We start from the raw sequence: 18,656 nt of genomic DNA on the forward strand, positions 1-18,656 counted from the left end.
TGTCTGTTTTTGGTTACTTACTAGTAAGATTGAATTATTTTTTCTTTATACCATACTCCAATCCGTCTAACTTTACTCTTCTAAATTCTCTTTGTACCAGCTTGAAAAAACACCGAGTGGCATAGCCCTTCAGATTTGGAAGTTAGCCATTAAATGTGACTCTCCCTAGTACCATTCAATTTCTTGTATGAGATGATTTATAGATTGCTGTCAATGAGAGGGCCCTTTTTTGAAATGGTTGATTGCTATCAAAGAGTATGTATATTTATTTATTGCCAGTACGATTTGAAAGGAATTTTTTTTTTTGAGACAGACTCTCACTCTGTCACCCAGGCTGGAGTGCAGCGGCACAATCTTGGATCACTGCAACCTCCGCCTCCTGGGTTCAAGTGACTCTCCCATGTCAGCCTCCCATGTAGCTGGGATTACAGGCATCCGCCATCATCCCCGGCTAAAATTTTTTTGTATTTTTAGTAGAAATGGGGCTTTACCATGTTGGCCAGGCTGGTCTTGAACTCCTGACCTCAGGTGATCCACCTGCCTTGGCCTCCCAAAGTGCTGGGATTAGAGGCGTCAAAAGGATATATTAGGCCTTAATAAATATTTTGACTCTTTAATTTTTTAAATTTTTTAATTTTGTTATTTTTTTTGAGACAGAGTTTTGCTCCTGTTGCCTAGGCTGGATTGCAGTGGCGCTGTCTCAGCTCACTGCAACCTCTGCCTCCTGGATTCAAGCAATTTTCCTGCCTCAGCCTCCCAAGTAGCTGGGATTACAGGCACATGTCACCACACCCGGCTAATTTTTGTATTTTTAGTAGAGATGGGGTTTCACCGTGTTAGCCAGGCTGGCCTCAAACTCCTGACCTCAGGTGGTCCACCCACCTCGGCCTCCCAAAATGCTGGGATTACAGGCGTGAGCCACCACGTCCAGCCATATATTTTTATCATACCATGCATATCGTAGAATATATGCTGTTGGTACTGTGAGGAATATAAAATGGTCTCAGTATTGTATGTGCAGTGTTTTGCTGAGATTACATCTTAATAAAAACTGTCGAACTATTCATTAAATTTTCATTAAAGTTCTGTCTAGATGGCCAGGCACTGTGGCTTATGCCTGTAATCCCAGTGCTTTGGGAGGCCAAGGCAGGAGGGCCTGAGGCCAGGAGTTCAAGACCAGCCTAGGCAACATGACAAGACCTCCATCAAAAAACTAAGAAGTTCTGAATAGGAATGAAAGTGTGGTAGGTGCTAGGAGTTTGCTGCTTCTTGAACCATAGCACTTCGCTAAGTTTTTTTTGAACCTATGTACAGGTAAATGCTAACATACTACAAATTTAGCCAATAATTTCAAGGGCTTCGTGGATCTCAGAAGCCCCTGGTGAAAAACACCTGCTGACAATAGAGGGAAGAGAGAAAGAGTTGTTTTAACCCTATCGTCCTAACATGTCCTAGCTATTTTATACTTAGATTTCCTCTTTGGACATTTTATTGACAGCATAAAATACAAGTCAGTGTGCTTGGATAGTGTTGGTGTAATTGGTACAATGTTTTTATCTTTTGCAGTGCATGAAAAGAATATATTCCATATATTGGTTTAAGTTGTCCTTAAGGAAACATTATTTTTGTTTTATAGATTGGGGGAAGTGAAGTGTAAAAAGTCATTGTTTTGAAAAAGAAGAACATTGGTAATTGCCAGTATTAGTGTTGCAAGAAGTAAAAATGAGCACAGTTTTATTTCCTTTTGTTTGTTCATTTTCGTTTGTGATAGTGTGTATGTTAATCATTCAGACTCCTTTTATGTTTCCCAAGGACACTCTGATTGTGTGGTCTGAAGCAGAAAATTATGACTTGGCCCTTAGCTTTCAAGAAAAAGCTGGATGTGATGAAATTTGGGAGAAAATATGTCAGGTAATTTTTTAAATAAAAAATCAGCATGCTTTCTTTAAGTGTTTGTTTTTCGCCATGCTTTCAACTAATGCCCAAGAGTTTAAATTTCAAATTGATCTTTTAAATTCACTGCTGCTTTGAACTTGATTTAAAGGAAGATATAATTTATTGACACTAAACTCCCTAGCTCATACTTTTGCTGAACTCCAGTGTTTTATATCCACCTGCCTTTTTGAAACTTTCTCCTTGTGTGTTCACTAGCATCTCAAATTTAGTACTCCAAAACCAAACATAATCTTCCCACATACATCTGTCCCATCTTCTTCTAAGTGCCATCCAGTTGCTGAAATCAGAAACTTTGGATCATGTTTATCCTTCCATCGTCGCTTTTACCCATTCAATCCCCCCATTTATTATCTCGATAATAAATCTTGATCCATTAGTTTATCTTAATTTTTACTATTGTAGTTTTCCAAGCCACCATCATTTCTTGCCTGGTTTATTGGTTTTGTCTTGATTGATCTTCCTAAATCAACATTTTAGCTACAGTGATTAGGTTATCTTTTGAAAAATGCAAGTCTGATCACATCACTTTTTTGTTTATAACTTCTTGTGACTCTTGAAAGAAAACCCACCCTTGTACTTGTCTTGAGCAGTATGGCTCTTGGCTGACGATTCAGCCTTACTCTGCCTCTAGGCTTGAATGTTCTTAATTTATTCTGGAGTTTCTTAGTGACATAATCGCAACCTTTTGTGAATTTGCATTTGTATGTGCTCTCGTTGCTAAAGCCATTGGCTCTTGTTATACACTCGTTTAGGCCATTTCTTTCCAGAGAAGGTTTCTCCATCTCCATGTTTACTTTATCTGGAGAATAATTTTCACCAGATTCCTTAATTCCTTTGAGTGTGGCCCTCAAACCAGCTACACGAGCATGACCTGGGAACTGACAGAAATGGAAATTCTGAGACCAGCCCCCCTCCCGCCGACCCTAGACCTACTGTATCAAAAACTGCAAGTAGTGTCCAAGAATTGTTTTTTTAAAATCCTTTCTTAGGAATTCTGTTTTCACAAGCCCTATAGGCCAGACTTTTCTCTTTAAAGGACAAGATGGCAAATATTTAAGGCTTTGCAGGCCATATAGTCTCTGTCACAGCTAGGTCAACTCTGGTATTGTAGTTCGGAAGTAGCCGTAGACAGCACATTAATGAATGGATGGGCCGTCTTCTATAAAACTTCTATTTACAAAAACAGGTACAGACCAAATTCGGCTGTAGTTTGTCGCCCCCTGCTTTTGGTGATTCTGATGCACCCTGAAGTTTGACAGCCATAGCATTCATAGAAGATATAGTGCCCTTAGCATAGTTTTTTCTTAACTTGTGGAATTTATTTCAACTATATACTTAGCTGTGCTTTTCATAAATTAAGCTGTTAAGCTGTCCCTTTCCTTCTCTGAAACATGAAAGGACTAACATTTATATCTGAATGCCATCCATCTTTTTAGTTTTTCTTTGCTTTCTGTCCAACAATTCTATTTATAGCACATTTCTCTAGATTTTGTTTTGTAGAGTTCTCCCAAAGAGAGAGAGGTGACATCAATGAGTTCAGGCTATGTTAATAGCATCTGTTATTCAGACAAATGTTGTTCTCCTCTGTTTCATCTTTCTGAATCAAACAGTCCCGCTCTGGATGCAGTCTTCCTCTATGCCAATGTGCAACTCAAACCTGAACTCGATCTGTCATTGTCATGCCTGTCTCTCCTTTAATATTGTCTGATCTTTACCTTTGTTCGGTCTTCAATGCCATAAAGTTTTCCGTCATCTAAAGTTGGGGCACAGATAGTAGTACTTGCATGCTTTCTCTATAATAATTTTATCACTAGCTGCGTTATCTTCTTTTCTGGTATTCCCTTTCAACATTTACATAGTTTATTTTCAAGGTGTCATTTCTCAGTCACTATGGGTTCTGTCTGAACTTCTCAATCATTTTCTAGATCCAAGAAAGTCATTACATTTTGGTCTCTGAGATGTTAAATGTTTTTCTGTTTCTTGAACCATGTTCACCAATTTTTGTCTGAACTCAAAAAGATGGCATTTTTAATATAATAAGGGCACTTCTCTCTTTTCATTCAGTTTGCTAATCAAAATCTAACATTTTTCTGTGGTAAAATCATAGTTTGGGTATTAGGAACTTAAAATTATAATGAGAGCTTACATAATTAACAAATTCAGAGCCAATGTGAGACCTTGCCAGGTACAAGCCATGAATGTGACTTGACTTGCCTCCTTTCAGTGCTGCTGTCCACTTGGTTGAGGTCAAGACCATATCACCTTGCAGCACATTTCAAGAAAAGTATTCCAGGTCATCATCTCTTCTAGTATCTATCAATGCATCTGTTCATTACACTAAGCAATTTAAACTTCTTGGCTTTTTCATACAAGGTCTAATTTTTTTCATCCCTTTACATTCTACTTGGCCTTCTACTTGCTTTAGTGGTCACTGTCTCAAATTGTAGTGCCACGATAACAAAATTTCTTTCCTTTCAAAGTTTATCCTTGACCTTTTGTTACAAAAAAATGCCTTACTTTAAAATGTAGTCAATGTAAGTTACCTTTTTATAATAAGAGCCCCTCCAGTGGCATAAAATTGGGTTTTATGACAGATTTTCGGGCTCCTAGAGGGATCCTGAAGGCTACAGGTTAGGGTGTGTAGAAAGGAAAATATTTTCGTGGTTTGGTTACTTAACCTTCAGCAGACCTTTTTTGGGGGTAACTCCTACTACATACATATAGGTTGTATTTACTTTATACGTGGCTTCATTTTTATGTGGGTACTCTTGTATTCTGCCTAGTGTTTTTTAAATCCTATTTTTGGGCTGTCAGTATTTATAGCAAATCAGTGACTCACTTTGGTCCAAAGCCAGTTTGTTCATGCTCTTTGGCCCTTGGTTTCTACAGTCAATTGATGTTAAGTATTTTACTTTTTGCTTATAATTATATATATTTTCTGTGATCGTAACATTATGATATTTGGTGTTTGTTTGGTCTTCACCTCAGAGTTAAATATTGAAGAGCTTGGTGGTGGCAGCTATCCTTTAGCACAGTCCTAGGACTGTTTCTGAGACTTGCCCTGGTCTACTGGAAAAAAGGGCCAGGGATATGAGATGTTAGTGGCTGTTTTAGTATCAGGCTTCTGTTGTGAGTCTGCAGAGGTCTGTTTCATAACAGTCTCACTTAGTTTAGCCTGTCCTAGAAAGTTGTTCTTGCCAGCAGACCTCATGCTTTATAAGGAAGCTCAGTCTGTTTTTGAACTTTGACTAACTTCCTTAAAATTGAAAGTATACGTTATTTGGAGAAATGTAATGTAGAAAAATAGGGAGTTTTGTCTTGAAAATTATCATTATAGGTTTCTTACAACATCTCTTGTATTCATCTTAGAATATCATTTAGGTTTGCTGGTCAGTTGTTATATATTTAGTCAGCAATTAAATTTTTTTTCCATAGGTTCAAGGAAAGGACCCTTCCGTGGACATCACTCAGGACCTTGTGGATGAATCTGAAGAGGAGCGTTTTGATGATATGTCATCGCCAGGCTTAGAATTGCCATCTTGTGAATTAAGTCGCCTTGAAGAAATTGCAGAACTTGTGGCATCATCTTTACCTTCACCTCTTCGTCGTGAAAAACTTGCACTGGCACTAGAAAATGAGGGTTATATTAAAAAGCTCCTGGAGCTTTTTCATGTGTGTGAGGATTTGGAAAATATTGAAGGACTGCACCACTTGTATGAAATTATCAAAGGCATCTTCCTCTTGAATCGAACTGCTCTTTTTGAAGTTATGTTCTCTGAAGAATGTATAATGGACGTCATTGGATGTTTAGAATATGATCCTGCTTTATCACAACCACGAAAACACAGGGAATTTCTAACGAAAACAGCCAAGTTTAAAGAAGTGATTCCCATATCAGATCCTGAGCTGAAACAAAAAATTCATCAGACATACAGAGTTCAGTATATACAAGATATGGTTCTACCAACTCCTTCAGTCTTTGAAGAAAACATGTTATCAACACTTCACTCTTTTATCTTTTTCAATAAGGTAGAGATTGTTGGTATGTTGCAGGTGAGTTAGATCATTCCTTTTTTCATACTTCAAGAGATGCAGCAAAAACAATTTGCTCCTTTTAAATACATATATTAAGTTTTAATTTTGTTAATGTATAAAGTTAAGTATTTGTGAGATATTTTAAGAGATTATAATATATAATAATACTATGAGACCAGAAGGTTACTGTATCTGGGATAGGAGAGGTAAGTATGATAAATGTAGTTTGAAGAAATGGTACAACGGGATGATTTTTTAGATACTGGGTCTTGCTCTGTTGCCCAGGCTGTAGGGCAGTACAGCGCACTGCAACCTCCACCTCCGCTTCCCTGGCTGAAACAATTCTCCCACCTCAGCCTCCTGAGTAGCTGAGACCATAGGTGTGCACCACCACCCCCAGCCAATTTTTGTATTTTTTGTAGAGATGGAATTTGTCATACTTGCCCAGGATGGCCCCAAACTTCTGAGTTCAAGCAGTCTGCCTGACCCAGCCTCCCAAAGTGCTGGGATTACAGATGTGAGCCACTGGACCCAGCCTGACTTTTTTCTTTCTTTCTTTTTTTTTTTTTAAATAAAGTTGGGGTCTTGCTCTGTTGCCCAGCTGGAGTACAGTGCCACAGCCATAGCTCATTGCAACCTTGAACTCCTGGGATTGAGTCATTCTCCCACCTCAGCCTTCCAATTAGCTAAGACTACAGATGCATGCCACCATACCCACCTTTTAACTTTTTTTTGTAAAGAATGGATCTCACTTTGTTGCCCAGGCTGGTCTCAAACTCCTGGCTTCAAGCAATTCTCCCACCTTAGCCTCCCGTAGTGTTGGGATTACAGGTGTGAGCCACCATACTCAACTACAGGAGGATAACATTAATGAAATGGTTGAATGCTGAACTTTGGGATTATTACTCTATGAATTATGCATAGAATAGAACAGATTGGAAGAGGAAAGAGTGAAGCACAAAGCCAAGAGAAATGTCACTAAATACAGAATATAAATTCTAATGAGAATTGTGGGCCAGGCGCTGTGGCCTGTCTCTACCAAATAAATAAAATTTAAGGCGAATTTGTAAAAATCCCACAAAATGATACAGTAAAGGTCCAGTTTCAGGGTCTAGGGAATGTAGCAGAGGAGGCAAATTATAACTGCATGTATCCCTACCAAAAGCCACGTTTTGCTAAGGAGTGTGCCTGTGGGTGAGTTAAACCCATGTGAATTTGAGTTTCAGCTCCGTCTGTCACTTAAAACTCTCAGTAGCTATATGAATTGGGCAGCCTTAACTTCTTAAAGCTTCAGTTTCCCCATCTGAAGGATGGTAACATTAATGCCTACCCTGTAAAGTTGTCTGAAAATTAACTGAGGTCAGGCATGTAAAGAAAGTGTTTATTGTAAGATTCATGGGAATTTTTTAAAGTATCTGTTGATAATTGCTTATTAAAATGTAGATTTTTTTTCTTATCGTATGCCCAGTCTCTCTGATCTGGTGTTTTAGGGTGTTTGCATCACAATCCCCTAGGGTGCAGTGTGGTGAATTCCGCACAAAACAGAGTGGAAGTCTCTGAGAGCTAGACAATAATTTGCATTTGTAACACCCTCAAAGTTAGAAAACCTCTTACTGTGTCATCCCAGTGTGTGAATCGGTCTATTCTAACTGAAATAGAAGTTTACATAGGCTGGGCCTAGTGGCTCACACCTGTAATCCCACCACTTTGGGAAGCCAAGGCAGGAGGATCCGATTGAACCTGGAAGTTAAAGACTAGCCTGGGTCTGGGTGTGGTGACTCACGCCTATAATCCCAGCACTTTCAGAGGCCAAGGTGGGTGGGTCACCTGAGGTCAAGAGTTCAAGACCAGCCTGGCCAACATGGCGAAAACCCGTCTCTACTAATAGTAAAGTACAACAGTTAGCTAGACGTGATGGTGGGCACCTGTAATCCCAGCTACTCAGGAGGCTGAGGCAGGAGAATCATTTGAATCTGGGAGGCAGAGGTTGCAGTGAGCTGAGATCGTGCCATTGCACTCTAGCCTGGGCAACAGGAGTGAAATTCTGTCTCAAAAAAAAAGTTTTTGTTTTTTTTTTTAATTAGCCAGATATGGTGGTGCATGCCTATAATCCTAGCCACTTGGGGAGCTGAGTTGGGAGAATCGCTTGAGCCCAGGAGTTTGAGTCTGCAGTGAGCAATGATCATGCCACCGCACTCAAGCCTGGGCAACAGAGTGAGACCCTATCTCAACAAAGCAATAAGTTTATGTAGTACAAAGAAAGAATTGTTATTTGCATGCGTACACACACACACACACCCATGTTGTTTTTTATTCTTTGATGCCTATGATATTGTAAGAATAACAGATCTTTGGGAGGCTGAGATGGGCAGATCACTTGAGGTCGGGAGGCTCGAGACCAGCCTGACCAATATGGCGAAATCTCATCTCTACTAAACAAAAATTAGCCAGGCGTGGTGGTGGACACCTGTAATCCCAGCTGCTCAGGAGAATGAGGCAGGAGAATTGCTTGAATCTGGGATGCAGAGGCACATGCCTATAATCCCCGTTACTCCAGAGGCTAAGACAGGAGAATCACTTGCACCTGGGAGGCAGAGGTTGCATTGAGCCAAGGTCGCACCGCTGCAGATAAGTGTAATATGACTTGGAAGATCTTTTAAGACTTTACCTCAGGTGTATAAGTAAAATAATTATTTGAAACCTGCATTTGTTAAGTATAGAAAGGAAGACAATAAATGTAGTAAGAGCTGCTTGATAGCACACATTACATATAAGGCAGTATGTTTAATCATATGTCTGTTCCAGTTTAGAAAATTTTGTATTTCTAAAGTATTAGCTAGTGATAGCCAAAAAAAGGAAAAGTATGAATTAAAATACTGAGTTCTCCTGATCCTTTTCTTCATCTCCATATGGTTCTGTTTTTGTTATGTGGGGATTTGTCACTTCTGTGTTTTCTTGGTCTTCGTACATGTAAAATGCCAGTTTTATCATTAAGTATGAATAATTTCAAGTTGTTAAATCTTTGCTTCCCTGCAATATGCTCTGTAAAATATTGGCTGCCAATACGTCTGTTTCTCTTGATGCTGGACATTTCTATCCAAAGTGCTGCTGTGAAGGCTGTAGCATTTTACAAATGTTTTGGCAAGAAGTGATTGAGGTATAGTTTAATGCAGGTTCCTGCCCACTTTGTGTAGCCCCATGCACACATAATATCACGCCCTCTTAACATTGACTGCTTCCTTTGTAGTACCATAAACATTCTTATTTTCTCTACTTCTGTACCCCCAACTGCAGCAGTTCAGAGAATATCTTTTTTAACCATTTGATATCCATTTGGTAGAATATAGTGTATTGGGGATGTGTCTTGAAATTGGATGCCATTTGGGTAACAAACATGGTCAGGATCATTTAGTGAGGTATGACCTGTTTCGACATTTTAGAAAAAGTAAAGGTGGGAATAACCAAACTAACTTAGTGCCACAGAAGGTTTTTCTGGAGCACTCACAACAGTGAATTCCGGAGCTAGTAATCTAGTGGGAGCTTCTATACACATCCATGTGTATGTGTATTTAGAGTGAGGCATTTCTAGGGATAGAGTGGTATTGAATCTACTTCCACTAGCTGAGGTAGTATGTAATTTAAATAAAATCTTAGTCGAGCATGGTGGTTCATGTCTGTAATCCCAGCACTTCAGGAGGCCCAGGCCAGCGGATTGCTTGAGGCCAGGAGTTCAAGACCAGACTGGCCAACATGACAGAACCCCGCCTCTGCTACAAATACAAAAATTATCTGGGCATAGTGGTGTGTGCCTGTAGTGCCAGCTACTAAGGAGTCTGAGACAGGAGAATTGCTTAAACCTGGGAGGCGGAGGTTGCAGTGAGCCGAGATGGCACCACTGTGCTCTGCCTGGGTGACAGAGCAAGACTTTGTCTCAAAAAGCAAAACAAAACAAAAGCCAGGATCTCGATGAAAAAATAGAGGTGAGAAGCATTGACCGGGCAATCATGAAGGCTCTACCACCTTAACTGGGCTTGGGTAAATTTTAAAATCCAAGTCTCAATTATAAAATGAAGTAAAACAAAAAGTTCTAAATTTTGCTTTTTAAATAATTGAGTCATTCTCTGTATCTTTAAAACACTAAAGTAGCTTTGTCTTCATTTTCATTCTCATTTGAGAGGTTGTAGAACCTACCCTTTAAAAGTTAACGTTATAAAACCTATGAAAATTAGTCAGCAAGTGTTCATCCTGCTATTTTTGTAAATAATATTTTATTGCAATACAGCCATATCCATTCATTTACAGTTGTCTGTGACTACTTTCGTACTACTGGACCAGGGTTTGAGTACTCGTAGTAGAGATCACATGGGCCACAAAGCTCAAAATATTTACTACCTGGCCTTTAAATAGGCTTAGAAAATAGAACCTTGACAGAATTTTGTACTTTAATAGTGTGGTTTTTCTTTCTTTTTAGAAAATAAAAAGACAGCATTGCCAATACCTTCCTTTTTTCAGTTATTGCCATTTATATTAAAGTGTCCTGAAATTATATTTTAGTACAATCTTAGCATTAACATAATTGCATTTGTCCTTTGTTTCACAGGAAGATGAGAAATTTTTGACGGATTTGTTTGCACAACTAACAGATGAAGCAACAGATGAGGAAAAAAGACAGGAATTGGTAAGAAACTAGATAATATGAAAGGCATAAAAATAAAACCACTGGCCGGGTTTGATGGCTCACGCCTGTGATCCCAGCACTTTGGGAGGCCAAGGTGGGTGGATCACGAGGTCAGGAGTTTGAGACCAGCCTGGCGAACATGGCAAAACCCCGTCTCTACTAAAAAGTACAAAAATTAGCCAAGAATGGTGGCAGGCGCCTGTAGTCCTAGCTACTCAGAAGGCTGAGGCAGGAGAATCACTTGAACCTGGTAGGCAGAGGTTGCAGTGAGCAAAGGTCGTGCCGTTGTACTCCAGTGTGGGCGACAAGAGCAAGACTCCGTCTAAATAAATAAATATATATATATATATATAAATAAAACTTTTTATGTCACTTATCCTTTTTTCTAATTTCAGGTTAACTTTTTAAAAGAATTTTGTGCGTTTTCCCAAACGCTACAGCCTCAAAACAGAGATGCTTTTTTCAAGACTTTGTCAAATATGGGCATATTACCAGCTTTAGAAGTCATCCTTGTAAGTTTTGTGTCTCCTCATTTTTAATTACCGTTTTTTAATCCCAAAATTAATATTTTTAATGTAACATGCAAATATTCTATTATAGCCAATATTTAATGTTAGCTGGGTAGTTCATTATGTTAATGAAGCTATAAAATTGCAATGTTAGACAGTTTTCACACAGTATTAAAAGAATGCAGTTAAAGGAATTTTCCATAATTTAATGATAATTTGTCAGCTTTGCAGCTTATTAGCTGAAATGTTAAAATAGAAAGGCAAACAAAAATACATGATTTAGAAAATACAGTTTTATCCATACGATAAGAGTTTTATATGCAGAAGAATTTCTTTGACCTTTCTTTTACATTGCAGTTTTTTCGTATGTTTTGTTAGGTTTAGATATTTACATAGCTATAGGTTCCATATTTTTATAATTATAGGAGAAATAAATGCTTTTTGTCTACAGGGCATGGATGATACACAGGTGCGAAGTGCTGCTACTGATATATTCTCATACTTGGTTGAATATAATCCATCCATGGTACGAGAGTTTGTCATGCAGGAGGCACAACAGAATGATGATGTAAGTAAGAAGTTAACAGAGCAAAAAATAACCAGCAAGGTAAATATTATTTGTACTAATAGTAAGTATTTATACATAGGAAGCTATAACTGTTTTTATTCTTCACTTTTAAGATTTAAATTGTTGCTGTTTGGGAAAAGTGTAGCCATAATATCAGATGAGTTATTGTTCCCCTAAATTTGTTCCTGTCTCAGTTTATCAATTTGTCCTACAGAAATTATTTATGTTCGTTTAAATTGCCTTTTAAAATGTTAATGTCACCTTTTTTTTGGTTTTTTTTTTTTTTTTTTTTTTTAATTCTGAAGTCAACTTGCTATGTTGTCTTACTTAAATCATTTAGTCAATCAGTTCTTGTATCTGGGGAATTATGAGTAAGTTACCTAGGAAAACATGGACTTTAGGGTAGATTCTCAAAATCATCAAGAATGAAGAAATGTAACACAGTCCCTTAAAATGTGTAGGGTGCTGTTTCTTTACTGCCTTGCCATAGAGAACAAGCTGTTAGTTGTTCACAAACACTCACATGTTAGCATCTGAGATATACCATATTTTAAAGTGATAGAGAATATATCCTGGTAATGTGAAGGGAGCACCTGGATCACGTAGTGCATGACATTTCGGAGCACTAAATGTGTGTGTTCTTCTCCTTTATTTTAAAATAATTGAACCAATGATTCTGCTGTTTTTCTGCTTCCCCTGTAACAATTTGGAAGCAACTTTTTACATAAGAATGAATAAGATATTCTGCCTTTAGGTCCTTCTTAAGGGAGGAGGGGAAAAAAGCACCCTTAAGGAAAAAAAAAATCTGTTTAGAATTCCAGCCTGTGGTATTTTTACAAAATAAGAAAATAGACTGTCTTACTTTTTGAAAAGATCCTATTTTATGTATTGTGATGTCAAAAAAATGGAATGCCATGTAACTGTTACGTTTAAATTTTTATTTTTAAAGCATAGTGCAGGATAGGTGCAAAAAAGCACCAGTTCGAACTGTTGAATGTTATGTCATGTTTTTCTTTTATAAAATATTAATGTCAGCCTCAGCAACATAGCAAGACCCTCCTTTACTACAAAAGTAATTTTTAAAACTTAGGTATGGTGGCATGCACCTATAGTCCCAGATACTCAGGAAGATGAGAAGGAAGGGTCTCTTAAGACCAGGAGTTTGACTGCAGTGAGCCATGATTGCTCCACTGTACTCCAGTCTGGGTGACAAAGCCAGACCCCATCTCAAAAAAAAAAAAAAAAAATTGTGCTAGAACCAAAGTATCTCTATTATTGAAAATAAAGGCTTTTGTTGGTCCCCTTAACCCATGAGCTGAACATGGGAACATATATGGATATACCTCAAAATACTTACACACAGTAGGACTCTTTTTTTTTTTCTGTTTTGCAGCAGAATAACATTTCAGTCAATAGGACTCTTGATTCCCACTCTTCTTGATCATCATTTCAGTCTACTGTCTCCATTTTCTCTATCCCTTGTCCATCCTGCCTTTGCATACACATAGGCAGGAGCAGGGATTTTCTCACTGAATCCCTCTCGAGCTTACTTACTACTTAGGTGAGGAATACCAGTCATAATAGGACCTCAGGAAAACCAGCCATCTATTTTCTTTGATATTTAGAATGTGTATAATCCATTTGTTCTCTGCACTCTCTAAATACCATAGTCTCATTTTCTCCAATTTCAGACATTCAGATAATTTTTTCCTAAATTTATTTTAAAAGGAAATTTTATGTCACTTTTACAAATGGAGAACATATATCATTGGCCATAAATAGAAGGACTCTATAAAGATAAAAGCAATAGACTGGGCACGGTGGCTCACGCCTGTAATCCCAGCACTTTGGGAGGCCCAGGTGGGTGGATCACCTGAGGTAGGGAGTTCAAGACCAGCCTGACCAACATGGAGAAACCCCGTCCCTACTAAAAGTACAAAATTAGCTGGGCGTGGTGGCGCATGCCTGTAATCTCAGCCACTAGGGGGGCTGAGGCAGGAGAATCGCTTGAACCCAGGAGGTGGAGGTTGTAGTGAGCCGAGATTGAGCCATTGCACACCAACCTAGGCAATAAGAGCGAAACTCCGTCTCAAAATAAAATAAGATAAAATAAAAATAAAAGCAATGAAAGTAGAATGATGTTGTAAATCCTACCTAAATATTCTTACTGTTAAAGCTATGGTCATAAAACCCACTGGCTTTCTTCAAAAGGTAGATTACGTTATTAAAAAGTTATAAAGATCTGTTATCACCAAACTAAAACCTTGCTTTTGCTTTAATCAGAGGAATTTAAAGATAATAGACAAGAAATTTATATTTAGGGCTATGTCCCTGTACCACACTTTGGGGAATGAAACAGTCATATGTCCTATCAGGTAACTGAGTTAAATATTTCACTTTCCAATTAACAAAACACCTTGAGCCTAGGTATAATGCTGTGGTATGTGTCTTAGTTTTTGCTTTTTCCAGTCTCTCATAATAAGTGATTCTGAGTATATCTGTTTTTTCTCTCCAGGATATTTTGCTCATCAACCTCATTATAGAACATATGATTTGTGATACAGATCCTGAACTTGGAGGAGCAGTCCAACTTATGGGCCTGCTTCGAACTTTAGTTGACCCGGAGAATATGCTAGCCACTGCCAATGTAAGCCATGAGCATTTTTCTTCTTTTCCATAGCTAGTATGTTGTGTATTGCTGGTGGGAACCAGTGCGGTTGAAGTTCATGGAAATGTTTTTGATTCCTTAGAAAACAGAAAAGACTGAATTTCTGGGTTTCTTCTACAAGCACTGTATGCATGTTCTCACTGCTCCTTTACTAGCGAATACAACAGAAGACAAACCTAGTAAAGGTAAGATAATTCAGGTTGGTAGTTAAGTTCTCTGTTCTTGAATGCTGAATTCAAAATTGGTGTTAAGTAATCTTGTTAGGAGGCAGTTAGCGGGAGGTAGAGGCTGGGAGGACACACCTTTTAAAAAGTCGTAGTCTTTAAAAGTTCAAACCATCAGGTTAACATAGAGGTCTTAATAATTTGTTTGTTTTTATCAAAAACAACCTGGAGTGTTAATAATGTATTTTGAAAAGAAAGGTTCATGATAAAAATTTCCCTAAAAGGCCTGTAATTCCAGCACTTTGGGAGACCTAGGCAGATGGATCATGAGGTCAGGAGGTTGAGACCATCCTGGCTAACATGGTGAAACCCCATCTCTACTAAAAAAATACAAAAAAAAATTAGGTAGGCGTGGTGGTGGGCACCTGTAGTCCCAGGAGAATGGCGTGAACCTGGGAGATGGAGCTTGCAGTGAGCCGAGATCGCGCCACTGCACTCCAGCCTGGGCGACAGAGCGAGACTCCGTCTCAAAAAAAAAATTTTTTCCCTAAAAGTACTGTAATCAGGTAACAGAAACATGTAAAAGAAATAAGATAATTTTTTGTTGAACAATATTTGTATTCAGTTTGCATCTACACTGGTGAAATAGAAGGCAGTAGGTATGAAAAAATTCATTTTAAATTATATTCCAGATGTATAGACAGAGCTAGGATTTTTGCACAGTATTAAGCTACTTTTATTTATATTAAAGATATGTTAAGGTTTGTTATTTTTGCATTTTATTCATTAGAGCTTTAACGCATATATGTGTGTGTTTAATTTAGGAGGTAGTTTTAGGTCTTCATTCGGAAATTGGTTAGTTAAGCTTTAGGAATAAAGATATTATTTTGTTGTTTGAAATTTTTTTTTTTTTTTTTTTGGAGCCGAATCTTGCTGCCCAGGCTGGAGTGCGGTGGCGTGATCTCGGCTCACTGCAGCCTCTGCCTCCCAGGTTCAAGCAATTCTCCTGCCCCAGCCTTCTGAGTAGTTGGGATTACATGCCTGGCTAATTTTTTGTATTTTTAGTAGAGGCGGGGTTATCACCATGTTGACCAAGCTGGTCTCAAACTCCTGGCCTCAAGTGATCTGCCTGCCTTGGCCTCCCAAAGTGCTGGGATTATGGGTGTGAGCCACCACGCCCAGCCTTGAATTCTTAATATAGCATAATTAACTTATAGCACTCACATAAAATACATGTTAAATTTACTTTTTGTGTAACTCCAGAATCAAGTTCATGAAATGTGAATGTCCATTTTTCTTACCTGTTCTATTCATATTAGGGTAAAGCTTGAGGCTTCTTTCCAAACCACATGTTCTATTCCTCCAACCTTTATTAAGATGAGAACTCATGGTGATTTTGTGGAAGGACTGTGTTATAATCCAAATGTGGGGGAATGAACAAAAAGCCTTTCAGAGGCTTGCTGCCTGGTGAGGAGTAAAGATAATTCAATTATTATAGTTCAGTATAGACTCATTACAAGTAGTAAAGGAGGCACAAAACACACTGTGGAATCAAGGGAACAGGGAGACAGAGTCATTGCACCAAAGATGACACGGTGTCTGGCAGAACCTCATATAGTGTATCTGTTGGAGAACATGCTGAGATACTTGGTAGAGGGTCCTTGAATTTTGAAATAAGGCAGATACTCTAGATGTGTATCCTAACTCTGCCTTACTAACTTTTCCAACTTGGGTCTAGGTAGTTTAATAGGCTCATAATGTGAAACCAATTCCCTGTAGGGTTGTTAAAATTAAATAAAAAAAAGTAAAGCACCATTCCTGGCACATGTTAGGAATTTGGTAAATGCTGATTTCCTCCTCCCTAAAATTAATATATTTTGGTTAATAGAAGGGATTTTACTTGATTAGAATTTGAGTTCTTATATTTTAAAAGGAAAAATGTTAGTCATTAAATATAATTAGTTGTGTTTGGTTTCTTTTAGATGATTTTCAGACTGCCCAACTATTGGCACTTGTATTGGAATTGTTAACATTTTGTGTGGAGCACCACACCTACCACATAAAGAACTACATTATTAATAAGGATATCCTCCGGAGAGTGCTAGTTCTTATGGCCTCGAAGCATGCTTTCTTGGCATTATGTAAGTGTTAGAATTATTTATCATCTTTGTATATTGTCATGTTGTTGGTATTTTTACATCTTATTGCCCAAATGAAAAGACCACTGATTACAAGTCAGGAGATCTGGGTCGTAATACTAGCTCTGCTGCTGATTATGCAGGTTTGCCACACTGAGCAGGTGTTTTTCTTGACTCTCTTCTTACTCAGTATACAGTAAGGGAGTAGAATGTATCTACAGTGTTATATTCCATTACTAAAACAGTACCATTGATCATTTTACCTTGGATATTTTGTAGCAGGGGTGGCAGACTACAGCTGAGGCCAGATGCAGCTGTGGCCTATGATTGTACGGCCTACAAGCTGAAACATGTTTATGTTTTTAAAAGGTGACCTGAGAAGAGGGAAATGAATATGCTACAGAGACCATATGTGGCCCACAAAGCCTAAAATATGTACTAGGTGGACATTTGTGAAAACATTTGTAGACTCTTTTAGAGCAATATAGTCTCATAATAAGATTGTTCTTAGACATAAATTTTTCAAAAATTGACTTTCACAGTGTTCTTAAGACCCTAGTTTGTTAGAGAAAACTATGTTTCTGAATTGAAAATAGGTTAATTCAGAATGTTCTTTATCAAGCAGCAGTCAGACATCTCAGGTAATGAGTTTCCGTATGTAAGTGGTCCTTATTGGTAAGTTGTTAGACCAAATTTAGGGGCACCCTAGAGATTCTGTAAGAGATTTCTGCTGGTAATTTAATTTTTGCCTTTTGGTTTTTAAAGGTAAGTTTGAGTGTTTTTTGTTATTGTTTTAAGCAGTCATAGTCATGCACTAATTAGAGGCCTGAATATATATCCGTTTTTGCTAATCTTCATTTCTAATTGTTTTGCTTAATTGATTTTTTTAAAATCCTTAAATCATATAATTACATATTATTAAAATAATTATAAATTAAAATGTATTTAAAATATATAAATAAATAAATGGCCAGGCGCAGTGGCTCATGTCTAATCTCAGCACTTTGGGAGGACGAGGCTGGCAGATCACCTGAGGTCAGGAGTTCGAGGCCCGCCTGGGTAACATGGTGAAACCCCGTCTCTACTAAAAATACAAAGCTGGGTGTGGTGGTGCATGCCTGTAGTCCCAACTACTCGGGAGGCTGAGGCAGGAGGATCGCTTGAACCTGGGAGGCGGATGTGGCGGTGAGCTGAGATTGCGCCATTGCACTCCAGTCTGGGCAAGAGAGAGAGACTGTCCCCCTACCCAAGAAAAATAATAATAAATTTTATAAAAGCAACGTTGATTTCTTTTAAAATGCATTAAACTTCCTATCAGGGCAATATTATATTCATTTTTCTCATATACCTATCACAGAAAAAGTGAGAACACCAAGGCCAAGGTTATAGGGGGAGCTTATAGCTCTTTGACTTGTTCTTTTATGTTGACAGTAGAGTTTTGTTCAAGTGTGGAAAAGGGAATTTGAGAACAGAATGGGAAAAACTGAATAAATGAATAAATTTAGTTTCATTTTACCGAACATATTAAACACTACTATATTTCATTGATTCAAAAAATGTGCATTTTTACATGTTATTTCTGAAATCAAGATGAGTCTTACAATTAACCTATTTATGCCTAGTGTTCCATTATTGGAATGCTAAGCTTGTGGGAGTTACTTATATCCTGCTCAAGGTCATCACCCAGGTCTGATTTTTTTTTTTTTTTTTACAAAAAAAAAAAATTTGCAACCTCTAGCATAAATGGGTTCATGGCATGTCATTATAATTGGTAGCTCAATCAGTGGCATCTTAGATTTGATTACTGTCTTACATCTGGTGTACTAGGAAAATGAAGATGGTTATGACCTGGACTTGGCCATCAACGGAATCAGTTCATTAGGAGGAGAGAGTCATGTGAAAATCAAAATGCAACAGTAATAAGCACTATATTGAGGGTG

General features: G+C 38.0%; 1 protein-coding gene across 2 annotated transcripts in view; it reads left to right on the top strand.

Annotated features, from left to right (window-relative positions):
* The window catches only part of PPP4R3A (protein phosphatase 4 regulatory subunit 3A), a 51,333-nt gene that overhangs the window by 21,858 nt on the left and 10,819 nt on the right, over positions 1-18,656 (top strand). The window contains exons 3-10 of one of the 2 annotated variants that reach the window (XM_023205481.3): positions 1,813-1,911; positions 5,392-6,009; positions 10,592-10,669; positions 11,065-11,181; positions 11,630-11,746; positions 14,262-14,393; positions 14,497-14,599; positions 16,561-16,719. In XM_023205481.3, coding sequence (XP_023061249.1) covers positions 1,813-1,911; positions 5,392-6,009; positions 10,592-10,669; positions 11,065-11,181; positions 11,630-11,746; positions 14,262-14,393; positions 14,497-14,599; positions 16,561-16,719 — 1,423 coding nt within the window. Of the gene's footprint in view, positions 1-1,812; positions 1,912-5,391; positions 6,010-10,591; positions 10,670-11,064; positions 11,182-11,629; positions 11,786-14,261; positions 14,394-14,496; positions 14,600-16,560; positions 16,720-18,656 lie in introns of both variants that reach the window. The other variant, XM_023205480.3, reaches the window with a different exon arrangement.

The sequence above is a fragment of the Piliocolobus tephrosceles genome, chromosome 6 (assembly GCF_002776525.5).
Source record: "Piliocolobus tephrosceles isolate RC106 chromosome 6, ASM277652v3, whole genome shotgun sequence".
Classification (NCBI taxonomy): Eukaryota; Metazoa; Chordata; class Mammalia; order Primates; family Cercopithecidae; genus Piliocolobus; species Piliocolobus tephrosceles.